General features: G+C 35.6%; 1 protein-coding gene across 3 annotated transcripts in view; it reads right to left on the reverse strand.

Annotated features, from left to right (window-relative positions):
- SENP6 (SUMO specific peptidase 6) overlaps positions 1-14,424 on the reverse strand; it is a 79,073-nt gene that overhangs the window by 5,784 nt on the left and 58,865 nt on the right. For all 3 annotated transcript variants that reach the window (XM_061989807.1, XM_061989806.1, XM_061989808.1), the window contains 8 exons: positions 11,791-12,017; positions 11,096-11,202; positions 10,893-11,009; positions 9,933-10,055; positions 9,606-9,698; positions 5,239-5,672; positions 2,190-2,293; positions 29-117 (listed from right to left, as the gene is read on the reverse strand). In XM_061989807.1, coding sequence (XP_061845791.1) covers positions 29-117; positions 2,190-2,293; positions 5,239-5,672; positions 9,606-9,698; positions 9,933-10,055; positions 10,893-11,009; positions 11,096-11,202; positions 11,791-12,017 — 1,294 coding nt within the window. The remainder of the gene's footprint in view (positions 1-28; positions 118-2,189; positions 2,294-5,238; positions 5,673-9,605; positions 9,699-9,932; positions 10,056-10,892; positions 11,010-11,095; positions 11,203-11,790; positions 12,018-14,424) is intronic.

The raw sequence follows: 14,424 nt of genomic DNA on the forward strand, positions 1-14,424 counted from the left end.
TTTCCATTTTAAGTGTTTTAATACTTACTGTTTGCAGATAGTAGGCTTCAGGTGCCATTGTCCCATTTCTGAATTATAGTTATCATCCACAAGGCCACCATCATCACTACTGTCTTCCTACAGAAGCAACATGTTTACAGGCATTTAAAAGCTAATACTGTTTTCCAGACAGATGCAAAAGGAATTATTGCTATGCTTCCTATTTTATTCAAGATCAAACCAGTTTAATAAAGAACTGGTAGCTTTAATCTGAAATCGTTTAGCATTTGTGAAGTTTGCATTACCAATTGTTAGTCACATAGCTTCTCAAATCCATGTTGAACGACACATGATGCCATTTAACTAGAAAAAAACCTGCAACTGTTATTTTCAAAGCATTGCTGGCTTAAAAGAGGTGGATCTCCATTATGTGGTTATAATTCAAATTATCAATACTTTCCCTTGGCAATGAAAACTCAAAACATGTTTTGCTGTTTCATGTATGTTATCTTCTAGAGATAATGAGACAAAATCTGTAATGAACTCAGAAGTAAAAGTTGATGTTTGCTGCAGAATGCACCACCAACTTGGTTCTGAGAGCAAAAGAAATTACAGCACCATGGTATTCTGTATCGCAGGATGCAAAAGAAGTCATGCCACAAACCTGAGAATGTTGTTTGACCTTTTGATTGCAGTACCAACTGCTATGAAGGATATGGAGGTTTTATGAACAAATTCACTAAGCTCTTGTATCTAAAAGTAACCCAATGATCCGTGGTTTCTTACTCTCTACTGAGTTCACTATTACTACCAGGGACCATTGCACTACAGGGAAAGAGATGCTTTCCAAAAACAGGAACCCCCATATCAGCATGATTTGTGAAGCTTCTGGTGAGAGTCATGTACGTTTTACTAGCATGCAGGATCCTATGACTGAAATCTTCATGCTATGCCATGAGGATTTATCACATTAGAAACTACTGCCTAGTTGCTAAACGCACTTCTTTCTGTCGCAGCCTCAGCTCCATTCTGGGAACCTGAAGGTATACTCAGCCTGTCACTGTCTACCATTTCTATACTTGCTTTGTGCAGTCTAGAAGATATTAATGACTGCTTCAGTTTGAGTTAAGTTTTAAGCTACACTTCAACCAGGGCACTCATCATCTTTTACTCCTTTCAAGGAACATAACTGGCCATGTACTATATTACTCATTCTTCATCTTTGGAGAACTCTAACTGCTACAAAATAGACAGGCACTTCTGGCAGGTGAGAATCACAGAATATTTGGGAAACTGGTATGACAGGACGGGTAGGTTGAGTCTGTATGAAAAGCACAGTTAGGTTTCAGCATTAACTGGAGCTTTTGTATGTGTGCACATACACACATACTGTTTGAAAAACCATTATGAATAGCTGCTGACTTTGGAAAATCATTACTTGTTCTGGACTCAAGTGTGAAAAATAGCTCATTCCTAGACTGTATATCTGATAGCCTCTAATTCTTTATTTTGGACAACTTGGAGTCATGCACCTGGAACATGAACAGGAAGGCCAATGAGGAAAACGTGTAACTTCTAGCTTGTTTACATTGAACTCAGAACACATGAGGCTAATGAATAACACCCTCATACCCAGCAGTGGGTCAGTAAAGGACATGTTAATCATCAGTCTTTCACACCTTTAAAATCTAAACATCTTCCAATTTGAACAAAACTGGTACTTGATTATAAATCCATGTTGTTTAAATTGGATCAGGAGAAGCACCAATTAAACAAAACAGTAGAGCAGGACCTACTTATAAACCTGTCTGATTATGTCCAGGAAATGCAGCTGAAAATTAACTTGTTCTTGGGTTTGGGGGATAAACATGAGGGCAAGGGAGATGAAAGATAGAAATATTTTTGACTTCCAGAGTTTCCAATAAAGTCATTGATTGTGTGTACTACTGTCAATATGCAGAAGACTCAAAACTTAATACAGGATCAGTGTGGCAGTTTCCTGCTAAACAGTTTAATGAACAAATGTTCGATCCTCTGCTGTCAACTAATTTGCAAATGTTTGCAGGTAAGCAGTGCTCTCGTTTTGACACTGGCAAAGATAACTAGCTTCAGATGATGCACATTTACAATGTGTATGCAGCTTTTAAATGTCCATTCAAAATACAACAAAATAGTTTGTATTTCCCAAATAAAATTGATGAATTCTTTACCTGGTTATCTTGGTCTTCAGAAAAATCTATAAGCTCATCTTCATTTAGTTTACTGCCATCAGCTGAGTCTTCACTATAGTTTAGCCTGATTTTGTGCAATCCATCTGTATCAATCATAGACAGTAGTGTATTTAAACATTAAATAGGAGGTCATTTTTGAAAACCAAACTAATTTTAAATACCTCAGATTTGCTCAGGATTACTCACAATAACTGTGATGCAGCTGATATAATATTTGATTCACATGTAAGAACAAAAGTAAACAGTATCTTTAAAGTAACACAGCAGAAACTGTTCCATAATCTGTGAAATGCCCAAAAAATTCTAGACACCTAGGCTAAAACTTGCCATGAAATTACCCTGGGATTCCATGAAGCCTTTACAACAGTATAAATTGGTACTGCTACCAAAAGGGGCAGCCTCCTTTGGTCCCCAACAGAACTGCCTATTCCCACCCCTATCTGCTTCTTTCCATGACATGAAATACCTCCACACACAAAGGATCAGACTGGAAAAGTCAGTCACAAGCTTACTATTTTTTAACTTGAATAATTTCTTTGATGAGATTCACCATGAACTTATTTATGTGAAGACTTGTGCTGTTAAAATGAACATGAATGCTGCCAGGGAGGGTGAAATGCAGGATTGAGCTCTGTTGGATGCAGCAGCTTAGAAAGGTTTGTGAAACTTCACTGTTTGCTACATAAAAGGATAATCTACCTGTAAATTCACCCACTCACACCACATTAGTCACTTGGGAAGCAGCATCAGAAGAAATCAAGAATAAGGAATGTTATAGCTGTATCTATGAAAGAAGCAGAGACAGCTACAAGCTCACCAGTCTTACTACACTACCTTCAAAACAGGTTTTGAGGGGAAAAAATTATAAACTATGTGGAAATAAGTAAAAAATTAATAATTCATGCCAACAAAACCTGAAATTTTCGTAATTTTTCCTAGAAGAAGGCTATACAATATATCTAAACAATCACAAAAACAGTGTTGGTTACAGTGTCACTGGAGGATGCATTAAAGAAAACCATGATTTCTAGAAGAACACTAAAGAGACTAATGAACAAGCTAATGGAAAAAACCCAGAGACCTGCATTTGAAAATATTTCAACAAAGAAGTTGAAGTAATATTTTGGAAAGAGGTTATCAGTGGAGTTCCACAGGGACAAACTTTGGAATTAATCTTACTCAATATCTCTGAAAAGAGTAGGCCGTATACTTATGTGACTTACTGCTGACAGAGTCCTAAAAAATAAAAATTGGTATAAAGAAGAATCACATCTCACACAAGGATTAAGCAATAAAAAGGAGATTAGTTAAGTGATAAGTATGTGTATATATATATATATATATATATATATATATATATATATCTTGGATGATTTCTTCAATGTCATTTAGGTATCAACTCCTACTGATTTACAAGTCAAACACCAGGATTTAGTTTGAGATCAACATATCTAAGTTGAGGCTCCCGTGTATAGCAGGCATCTAGAGGGATGACTATAAACAGAGAATAGAGCTACTCTGTCTGCATTAGGGTGAGAAGGTTTCTTGGTTTCACTGACTGTATTATCAAAGAGGCACTTTTGAGATATCGTAGGATATCCTGGACATACCTATGGATTTGGCAGAATCTTGAACCACACCCTTCTGGAACACTAGCTGAAAGCTGGGCAGAAAACTAAGACCTACAACCCCATCTTCTAACCTGGTTGAACTCAAATTTTAGATAGACAGGACATCTAAATTTATCTGCCTGAAAATGTGCTTAGTATCAAATTCAATCTCACCCTTAAACCAGGATTGTGACCCATAATAATATCTGCATTAATGAAAGGGTGTATCATCTGCAACAGGTGAACAGGTGAGTATGAGTGTTTTAGTCAGCAGCACAATGACCATCAAGTCACCAATGCAGACATAAAAAAAGAAATGTAATCCTAGCAAAACATGTCATAAGTATGTTCCAACTAATAAGTAACAGTAGAAACATCCAAGACACATGAGACCACATCATACAGCATATCTTAAACAGTAACAAATCATAAAGAAAATAAAAACATCAATTCAAATAAGAGCAGATCTACACACACTCCCAACTCCCCACCAGGACCTTCGAGAAGAAGTGACTGTTATTACAACTGAATATATTTAGATTAATAAGTAGGTGAGCGTTTATATTTGCAAAGATATTAAAATTGTAATGGCTTGCAAATATGTATTAAACTGTATGACTGATAGTCTTTTAATGTGTTGTACTATGCAGTGCAATTCCTTACTGTGTAAAATTAAGTCAGTAGGAATACAATTAGTGATTAAAGTTTCTGCGTGACCATATATTTTGTACTCTTATGTCTCAAAGTGATCCAAACCTTGCAGTGAGCAGAGAAAATAATCTTTTCCTACTTCCCTCATCTACTTTTAAAAGTATGTCAGCTCCTTTGTTCACTTTGGTACAAATGCTGCTCCAAATCACAGAAATCAACCTCCAAAGCAGCAATGCATCGAGAAAGTCTCTCTAAATGTAACACTTAGAATCATCTGAGAGATTTCTTGTTTTCTTCTTACTCTTTTTATACACATTTTATCAGGACATTAAAAACTTGGTGTTGAAGCAAAACCTCAAATGCTAGAAGACATTGGAATTAAGGTTGCTCACACAATCTTAATTCAGTTTCCCCATGCACATACATTATGGTCAACTACTATTCATTCTGTAACAGTTAAGAGTCTTAGGTGGTGCAAAGTGATATCTACAAAAGGATTTTGTGTGAAAAAAGGTCAGAAAATTGAAAAATTAATCTGATTTAGGAAGACGGCATTTTTCTCTCAATCCTTCTGCCATGAGAGTTATGTCAGCAGCCACAAAACCACTTTACAAGCAACAGCTATTAATCACTTCTATTCCAGGTACTCACATTTCAGCCATACACTAAACTTTCAAAATATGAAGTTTACACAATTGCAAAAGTCATATCAGACATAAAATCTCTAAAATTTTCATGAAAATCTACATCTTTTTACAATTACATACCCATAGATTGGCTAGCAGTAGTGAATTCACCCTGTATACCATTTTCGGCCGGAGTCCTATGGTCTAGTTTATGGCATGCTGATTCCACAGTGTTAGGTTCTTCCACATCATTGTCTATTTGATTTAGTTTTTTGAAAGTACTTTTTCCTCTACAAGGACTTCTTCTACAACATGAAGCCTCAGTGTCCTCCATTTCAGTGTTTGGGTCAATTAAAGCTGTATTGTACTTTTTGGTCAATGTCTTCTTTGCTGTGGACTTGGAAGGTGAGTTTTGTGCATCCAACTCATTTGGCAAAGGAGATGGTGTGTTGCTCTCTCCATCTGAAGAGGAAGATTTTATCTGTGTTGCAGCATTTTCATGATACTGGGGATTTGGTTCATATTTTGGTTTTTCTAAACCAGGAAAACAGATGACTGCCAAAAACCAGTGGGCACTGAAAAGGAAAAAACACATCAAAAACTAGCAATTACATCAACGCCCATGGTTAAACCTGGGGTTGGTAAAAACAAACAAAAAACCTCCATTGAATATGCACACACACAAATACACAAAACACCAAATTCTGTCCCTTATCAAAGATCCATTGAAATTGCTCTTCATTCTTCTGAGCAGGTTTTATTCAAGCTTTCACAGTCTTCCCTAAAGGGAATCACTCTATGTAAGGACTCATCAACAAATCCATAAACATGTTTATCCATTATCCATTAATAGGATATTACTAAGAACTTTTTTACCAGGGCAGTTGTTAAGCACTAGAATGGGCTTGCCCAGGGAAATGGTGGAGTCACCTTCCCTGGAGATATTTAAAAGATACTTAGATGAGGTGCTGAGGGACACAGTTTAGTGACGGGCCTGGCAGTGTGAGCTTAGTGGTTGGACTTGACCATCCTGAGTGTCTTTTCCAAACAAAATGATTCTATTATTCTAATATGATGCAGTTAGTTGAAAACAGGTGCTGTCTAAATATCCTTCAACCTGCTCATACTTTATACACTGTTTTCCTTCTTTGAATAAAAGCTTATTTTTTAAAAAAAATTATTTGTAAAGCATGAATTTGAGACTGTAGATTTAATGTTTTATACAAGTATAAAGTTTTCTAGTAGTTCAGCTATACCAACACAAGTAGTCAGATCTAACGGTACAGCTGAATTGCCCATATTCTTCCACCCATGAGATCTTCCAATTGTATATGACATTTCCCATTTTTAAAGAAATCTTGTCAACAGTGAAATAAAAAAAATAGAGAAGAAAAGAGTGTAATGACATCCCCACGACTTCATTGTCCACCTTCACAGAACTAACATTATAATCCTTTCAGGATCAAAAATAATTATATACCCAACATAAAATAAGACTGGAGTTCTTCAGACTTCAATGACCTGCCACTCAATCAGAAATGGAGCAGCAGCAAATTTGGGGATTGAGGCATCACACATAGATATTGACTGACCTGATTTAGATATTTTTTGAAGGTTCTCCAATTCCCTACAGCAAATAACAAAACAGAATCTAGCTATGTATTATATTAGCAAAGACACATTTCAATTTGTTTTAGAAAAAAGGAAAAGCAGTAGCTAAAAATATCTGACACATTCAAAAAGTAATTAGATGTCGGACTAGATCTCTAAAGGTCCCTTCCAATTCCTACCATTCTATGATTCTGAAGCCTAAATTCCATTGAAACTCAAAAGCAGTTACAGATTAGGCCTTCGAAAGCATCGTGTGAACTATGGAGGCATTTTGTCTTGAATGATTCACCACACCTAATAAATGAATATATCAAATATTGTGAAACCCTGGAATTTGTGTGCTTGATTAATATAGGTTTAATGTGCCAATTACATAAATAGACTAGCAAATTAACCTGGATCTAAAAAGAACAATCTATTTTTCCACTGGAGATTTGAACAAGGATTGTACTGTAAAAGGACACCGATGAAGTCATGGTTAAAACAGCCATATTGTTAATTCTTCCTTAGATTCATCCTGCTCACATACAGTTACTGCAGTTTGACAACTTGTTAGATGATGAGCCCACATTCAATAAATTAGTGGTTATGGGGCAGTCTGGAAAGACTTCCTGGGAGTAGATACTGAAGTCCAGAAATGTATTTTGGACTAAAAAGTTACGCTTTCTGCTCTTGACTCATTTTGAAACATGAGAATATATGGATAAGAGCACTCAAATTTATAGTAACCTGATAAACCTGCTATTCTTCTGTGTCATGGCAATATAAGGAAGGAGAAGACATTTAGCACATGACAGTTCTGCTACTAGGATAGAGGCCTAGATGCCTTCATACTTGTGAGATTTTGTGTTCTTCCCCAGGTAGCTCCCAAGCCTTCTCTCTCTCCCAGAATACCAATAACTCAATATTTCACTGTCATGTCACTGATTCTTTCCTATATCTCTTAGCATCTTATCAAAAAATGTTCAGCTTTTTGTTCCTCAAAACTGAATGCTGGGTTTTGGTGGATGGGGGAAGTGAAAAGTTTGAAAGGAGACAGAATGACAAGGCACTTCCAAGCAAAATGCTAACAGCTAATTACAATGAATTACATATCCCCCTGCCTCCCCCCCAAAAAAATTCCAAGGAAGATCTAATTGGTGTTTTACTTGTCAGAAAGGTCAAAAACAATAAAAACCAAACTCACTCCCTCTGCCAAACCACCGCTTTCTCCTTCTCCCATGTTTTCTGCTCCACAATGTTCTTATTGTACATATCAGGAAACCACTTTTCAAATCAATGTCCTATTGTTATCCCTTACAAAGTTTCAGTTCACAGCGTAGGACAGTTCCAAAAAATGTGAACAGGATCATTACCAGATGAAAAGTGGACACCAAGAGTACACTTTTCATGCTCTAATCACTACTGGATGAGTTCATGAGACCAAAGTAGTTGAAATCCAGATCCCCAGCTCATACATAGTGTGAACATCACACCTTCAGAACTATTTTGTTGTACAAAGTCATTACTACAGAGCCGCACTAATTGCCAAGGTAAATATTGCTTTAGTTGCTTAACAGTAAATTAACAAAATAGTGAAAACTATCTACAAGCAACAGAACTAATTCTTATTAAACCACAGAATGACTTATTTTCAGTTTCATGTGACTTCTAACTCACAGTGCCTGGTATTTGCAGCATGACCAGTCTCATTTCTTCCATGTATAACCAGTGTGGATGTGTCAATGACACAAGAGAGGATAGTGGGAGGTAGGCTATATAACAAGCTCTAAGGAAACTAACATTTAAGTGATAGACTCTTTAAAGTTCTGGCACTTAAAGCTTTGGGACAGAGGATGGTATGGATGAAGCCTCTATTGGATAGGAAGAATATCTCACACACAAGTAGTTTTCAACACACCTAAGGACTAGCTGTCTTTCCATGACTGTACGGGGTCATCACATCTCAAATTCTGAGGTCAGTGCTTGTGAACAGCTTTCTCAGGGATTTACTTATGACTTTATAACCAAGACAGATCTATGGTCAGTCACCTCATAACTGCCTCCCTACAGGTAGTCTCAGAATTCAGCTGGAGAGAGGGCAGCAAAAGAGATGATTCAGAAATTCTCTTCCCACTGCACAAGCACACAGTATCTAGATACCTTTCTTTGAAGAGTTTTTAATGTAAGAAAACCTACTCTTTCAAAAGATCAGTTAGGTTTGTCTACAACAAGTCAGTTACAATTGTCCTATCTCTCTGTTCTTACTTTATTCATGCTTTTATTGTATATTTTTAAAATGCAGTAATTTAATTTTATATTTTGGCTAAATGATGGCTTGGATTCTTTTTGTGAAATGCAGAAATGTGTTTGTGACAACTTACTCTGATCTTAAGGAAAGCAAGCATCAGTAGAAGTCCTTAATAATGATTAGAATGCTAACAGCTTGCTTTCTGAGCTAAGAAAAGTATCAGAACAGAAGAATATAAAGAAAAAGAATACAGTTCCCAGTCCAGGCCAGTAGGAACTTTCAATTGCATTTTCTTCCAATGTAGATTTGTTGTAATTAAAGGATGACCTCATCTATACCAAGAAGATCTCAGCAGAAGAAAAAGTAAGGACTAAAAAAAGTAAAGCCAAAAGCTATCCACAGCAAAAGCTTAGAACTCCAGAGAACAAAGCAAAATCTAGAAAAAGTACTCAAAAAAATTAATTTTTGCTCAATCTTGATATAATCTGATACACTACAAAAGTGCATTTAAAGATCTTACATTACTACCTTGTTTTTATCACCTGGAAAAGATGTTTATTCTCTAAATTTTTAACTTCAATTCACACTACAATGTAACTTTCAATTTTAGACTTTTGAAGCTTTAACTTTTCCCACGTAAATGCGACACAAAGGTCTGTTTACTTACGCTTCGTTAAGGGGAACAAAAATGAAATCTTTCTCAAAAATGTCAACATGCCGTGTCCATGTTTTTACTCGTCCATGTCGTCTTTGTTGTATTCTGCAAGAGGAAACCAAAACGTGATTTATAGAGAGGTTTATTTTAATTGAAAGTCTACTTTTCCATCTATTTTCACCTTAACAGCTTCTTAAGATTTTCAAGGTGTACTCTATGTTCGTTATAGGTCTGGATGCTTCCCAGAGTTCTGTTGCTATCATGATATTGTCAGCAAGGATTTCTGTATCTCCAGAAAATAGTTTGTTTTCAGTGAACTTAGCTTGCAGTAAGACTTACGAAAGGTTTGAAGTTTCATGAATATTTCTTCTTTCTCTTTGATTAAGGCGTTTATAGAAGAACGAGCTGAAAACATGTATTCTATCAGCATCTTCCTTTTTCAGTTTTTCAAGTACCAAATACCTAATTAGTTTTTTAAAAAAAAGAAAAAGTTTTTTAACTCAAAGTATTCATCGTCAGAGTAAAAAGGACTGCCAATTGTCTACCTCCCCACCAAATTTTTGCAACCTCTCACAAAATAGCTGTAAGGATATTAGAGCTAACCACAGAAATGCATTCATGCAGTATCTGTGGTCATATTTCAAGTTATTAAATACCTTGCTCAATCAAAGAGTTGTTCTGCTGCTGTTGTATTTATCTTTACATCACGTCAGGAAAACAAATTCTTACAGTTTGTTACACATGACCTACCTAGGAAAGACTTATATTTTTTAGCTGTGCCATTAAACCTTCAAACACTTCCAAAGTGATGAACTGATTTTCTTTTTACCTCTAAAATATTTTATTAGACTAAAAATTATACACATGCACCTTCTATGTAGCATAAGCACAGCACCATATAACAAATTCATGTGTTCCTAACATCTGCAGCATTGGTGACACCAAAAAATTAAGTTCTGTATTATGTTAATCACAACAAATTAAGTTCTGGGAAACACAAATCGTCTGGGAAAAACAACAGAACTTAAAAATACCTTTTTTTCCTTGCAGTTAAAATTTCTCTTCAGATGCTAAGAAATTTTCAGGAACTTTTTTTTTCCAAGTGAGAACATTGTCATTGTTGAACAAGACAGGAGATGAACCAAAATTTCTTGCAAAAATACAAAATGACTTCTAAAATTAAGAGTTATGCATACAGTTGGAAACTAAGTGTTATCAACTGACATATTAATTTTTTGCCAGAACCTTCCAAGTTGCAAAGTAAAAGATGACAAAAAACTAATTTGAAATAAAACTTACTTTAAATAAAAATCAATTATAACATCGTTTAAAAATTCTCCTTCATTTAGACAATGGAGGTCTTCATTGGTCACAGAAATACCACCTTTAGCTGGAGGAGGTGGATAAACTATCAACCTGAAAAGAAAAATACGTTCAGTAATAAATACGAAAGGCAAAAAACACCTCAGAAAATTGGTACAGGGCGAGGATAAGTATCTTACTTTTCTATAGGACCAATAAACACTGTATGTGGTTCTCCAATTTCTTCATCATCATCAAAATACGGTAATTGTTTATTTCGCTGCTGCATTTTGGACTCAGAAGCAACCTTACAAGAATAAAATCAATATTAATTTGCATACTATGCTCAAATTTGAAATGGTACTACAGTGTTGTGAAGTAAAGTGGTGTAACACCCACTGCTTTTGAGAAGAACTTCAAGCTTGTTTTTTACCTTTCCTAGTTCATTTGTTACTCTTAGGCCTGTACTCTTTTCTTGTAAAGCCACAAAAATTTCTAATTCTTTAAGAGGTAGTTTTGTTTAAAGAAAACAGAAATTAAAACTACAGCACTGCAACTTAATTTCTGATTTCAAATATTGTCATTTATCAGCAGCTGAATCTGGAAACAATTATGATGTCTAATTATAGCATGTATTTCTTGTCCCTTAGTAATTTTTAAAGGACGACATCACTTGTGGACCGTTGTACAACTTTCTAAACACACTAGAAGTATTGTTCACTATTTCCCATAGTCTCATAACCCTCTGTGGACCAGGTCTGGAAATCCTCACATAAAAGTCAGTAGATATTGTTGGGGTTTGGGTTATTTTTTCCTAGTGACTAGCACATTATCTTCAGTGTATTGATAATCCAAATACTATAATGGCTTAGTTCTAAAATAAAAACATAATTACATTTTTTATTTTGTTTTCTCTGTGAGATGGACTTCCTTTGGAACTGTCTTCCAAGCACTTTGTAAATGCAACAAGCCGGCCATTAGCTTCTTCAAAGGAAATTTTCACAAAGAAATCAGAAATATTATTTCTAATACCAATGTCAGTAATTATTTTTTCAAATATTGAGTTTGCATGAGGATCAAGACCAGTTTCAAAAATCAAAATAATGTACTGTTCTTCTTGACCTATGAAAAAGCAGAGATAAAATGATTTATTTAGAAACAAGTGTAATAATTCTAAACAGATTTCAAAGAACTGCAGGCAAAAACATGTACAACACTGCAGACAACACAAAAACCATCATACACTCGTATGCAGATAGACTGAAGGATTAACCACCAAACTCTCTTAGCTATATTTGCAAAAAGAGTACATTCAACTTCTGCCTCAATTTTAAAAGGTTAGTTATTATGTCTGACGAATTTTTAAAAGACAAAAGGCAAAGCCAAAATGTATTTTGAAATAACAGCTTCTGTGCTTACTGACAGTAACACTCTGCCATCAATATTTTTATTCTTTCTATTACAGTTCCTATCCTATTGTTTCAGTATGATTCCAGAACGTATGTTTTCAGCCTAATTTTCTCTCTGTGTAGAGAAAAGTCTTTCCCTAATTTCTCTTAGGTCAACACTACAGAGTCTTGAGCAGCTCTCTCAAACATCAATGAAGACACATTGATCCATGTAAATTTATTAGAAAGCAGAATTGTATTAGGAAAGTGGATGGGCTTTTGTGGTTTCAACATTTATTATAAAAATATCTTTCATCTACTTAACCCCTTCAACATCTATAACAGTATTTTCTTTTAAAAGATTTCAGCCCGGTTTTCTCCTACTTTCAAATAAACATGATTGCAAAAAGGGAAGGAAAAAAAAAAGATAACTAAGACAATATCTATTAAATGAAACACAAAACAGTATACGAGATCCCATGATTCAGGCAGATTTACAGTCTGTCCTGATCCTAGAAGGCTACACTATAAAACATCATTGATTTTTGAAAATTTTACATGTTGAAGTCACTATAGTATATAGATTTCCAATCTTTTAGCTGAAACAGTCTGTAAGAATCCGTTTTGAATGGACATACAACACTAGCAGCTGGACGTCAGTTCTTCCAGACAATAACAGAGATTCTCCAAAAGTAATAGGTCAAAAAAAGAGAAAAACTACTGGGGGTAGAAAGCAAGTAGGATGCAAAAGATAAACTACTGCTTAGAAACTAAATTGAATACTGAGGGGGAATAAATGCATTGTGGGATTACTCTTTCCAGACTTAAATGGGAAAAATCAGCATGATGTTTTTTTAAAACATTGAAACAAATTGTATAGCACTATTGGAAACACAAAGTTCTACCAAAACTACTTAATGATTCTAGGCATGGGTGGTTGGGGACCTAAGTACAAAAACCTGTAATGGCAATTTCACAGAAGAAACAGTTCTTTTTCTCTGATCAGATTTCTGTTACCATAGAAACAGAAATCTCTTAAGGATCTCCGATCCGCAGCCAAACAGTTTTCATTTCTATGAAGTATGTATCTGAACAAGGAAAGGAATCAAAATCTTCATCTCCTTAGACAGAGAGATTTCACCAACTAGAAAAGCAAAGCCCTGCTTTCAGGGCCTGTAACAAACAAAACCAAAGCTCTTTGCCCATGGTGAACGTTCTACAAACAATACCATCAGACACTCTCTCTCATGCTTATTCTTTCTAGCCCTAATACATCTTGTATGTCTTTTGGTACAGTGGCTTAAGATTCAGTGGGTCAGCTTACACCTTAACCAAAATATAGAGAATGTGAGTCGGATCATAAATAACATAAATAAATAACACCTGCTCACATCATCTGAAATATAAAATGCACTAAGTTGAAGTAAGAGGAATTATTTCAGCAGTCAGACACAGGAACAGGATTCAGGCTGCAAATTCCAGTGTCATGTAGCTGGGTAACTAAGAGCTACACGGACCTGTTTTTCTCTAAGGGGAGAGCTTCAGACACATGTGTAACTGTTCCCTTTTGGTTATTCTTAACTTGGCGTGCTAACTGTTGTGAAAAATAATTCTTCAGCAGCATACTTCCCAATTCACTGCACACAGAATTTAGGCGTCTACCTTGATTTTGGCTGTTACTATTTTGGGAACTAGGCATCTACACACAATTGCCTACACAGCCACAGATGCCGGCTTAAAACTCATTTCATTGCCCACAAAGCAAACAGCAACTGTGTTAACACAAAGTAGCCAAGTATCAAGTATAATAAAAAGCAGTTCGGTGTAACACTAGCACAGCACCATAGACTCAGGGAAAAGCTAAGGGGAGAAAGGCTGGGACATGGAAAGAAAATGATTTCTTATCCAGTCAACTAAGGAAGCTTTTCTTTTTTCTCTTGTGAACAGCTGTGTTCACCAAGAGTCTAATGCCTGCTCCCAGGATTGTCTCTAGCTCTCCTTCACACTCTCAAATTACTTTTGTAATTACAATACTCTGTACAGCTCATACTTTTTACAGGAGGTGGGTGAGGTTATAAAAATATTCCATGTTGGAAGTACATCATTCTGGAGTTGCTGAAAGCATTTTTCCTCTATTCGAA

This window comes from Colius striatus, chromosome 2, assembly GCF_028858725.1.
Source record: "Colius striatus isolate bColStr4 chromosome 2, bColStr4.1.hap1, whole genome shotgun sequence".
Taxonomy (NCBI): domain Eukaryota; kingdom Metazoa; phylum Chordata; class Aves; order Coliiformes; family Coliidae; genus Colius; species Colius striatus.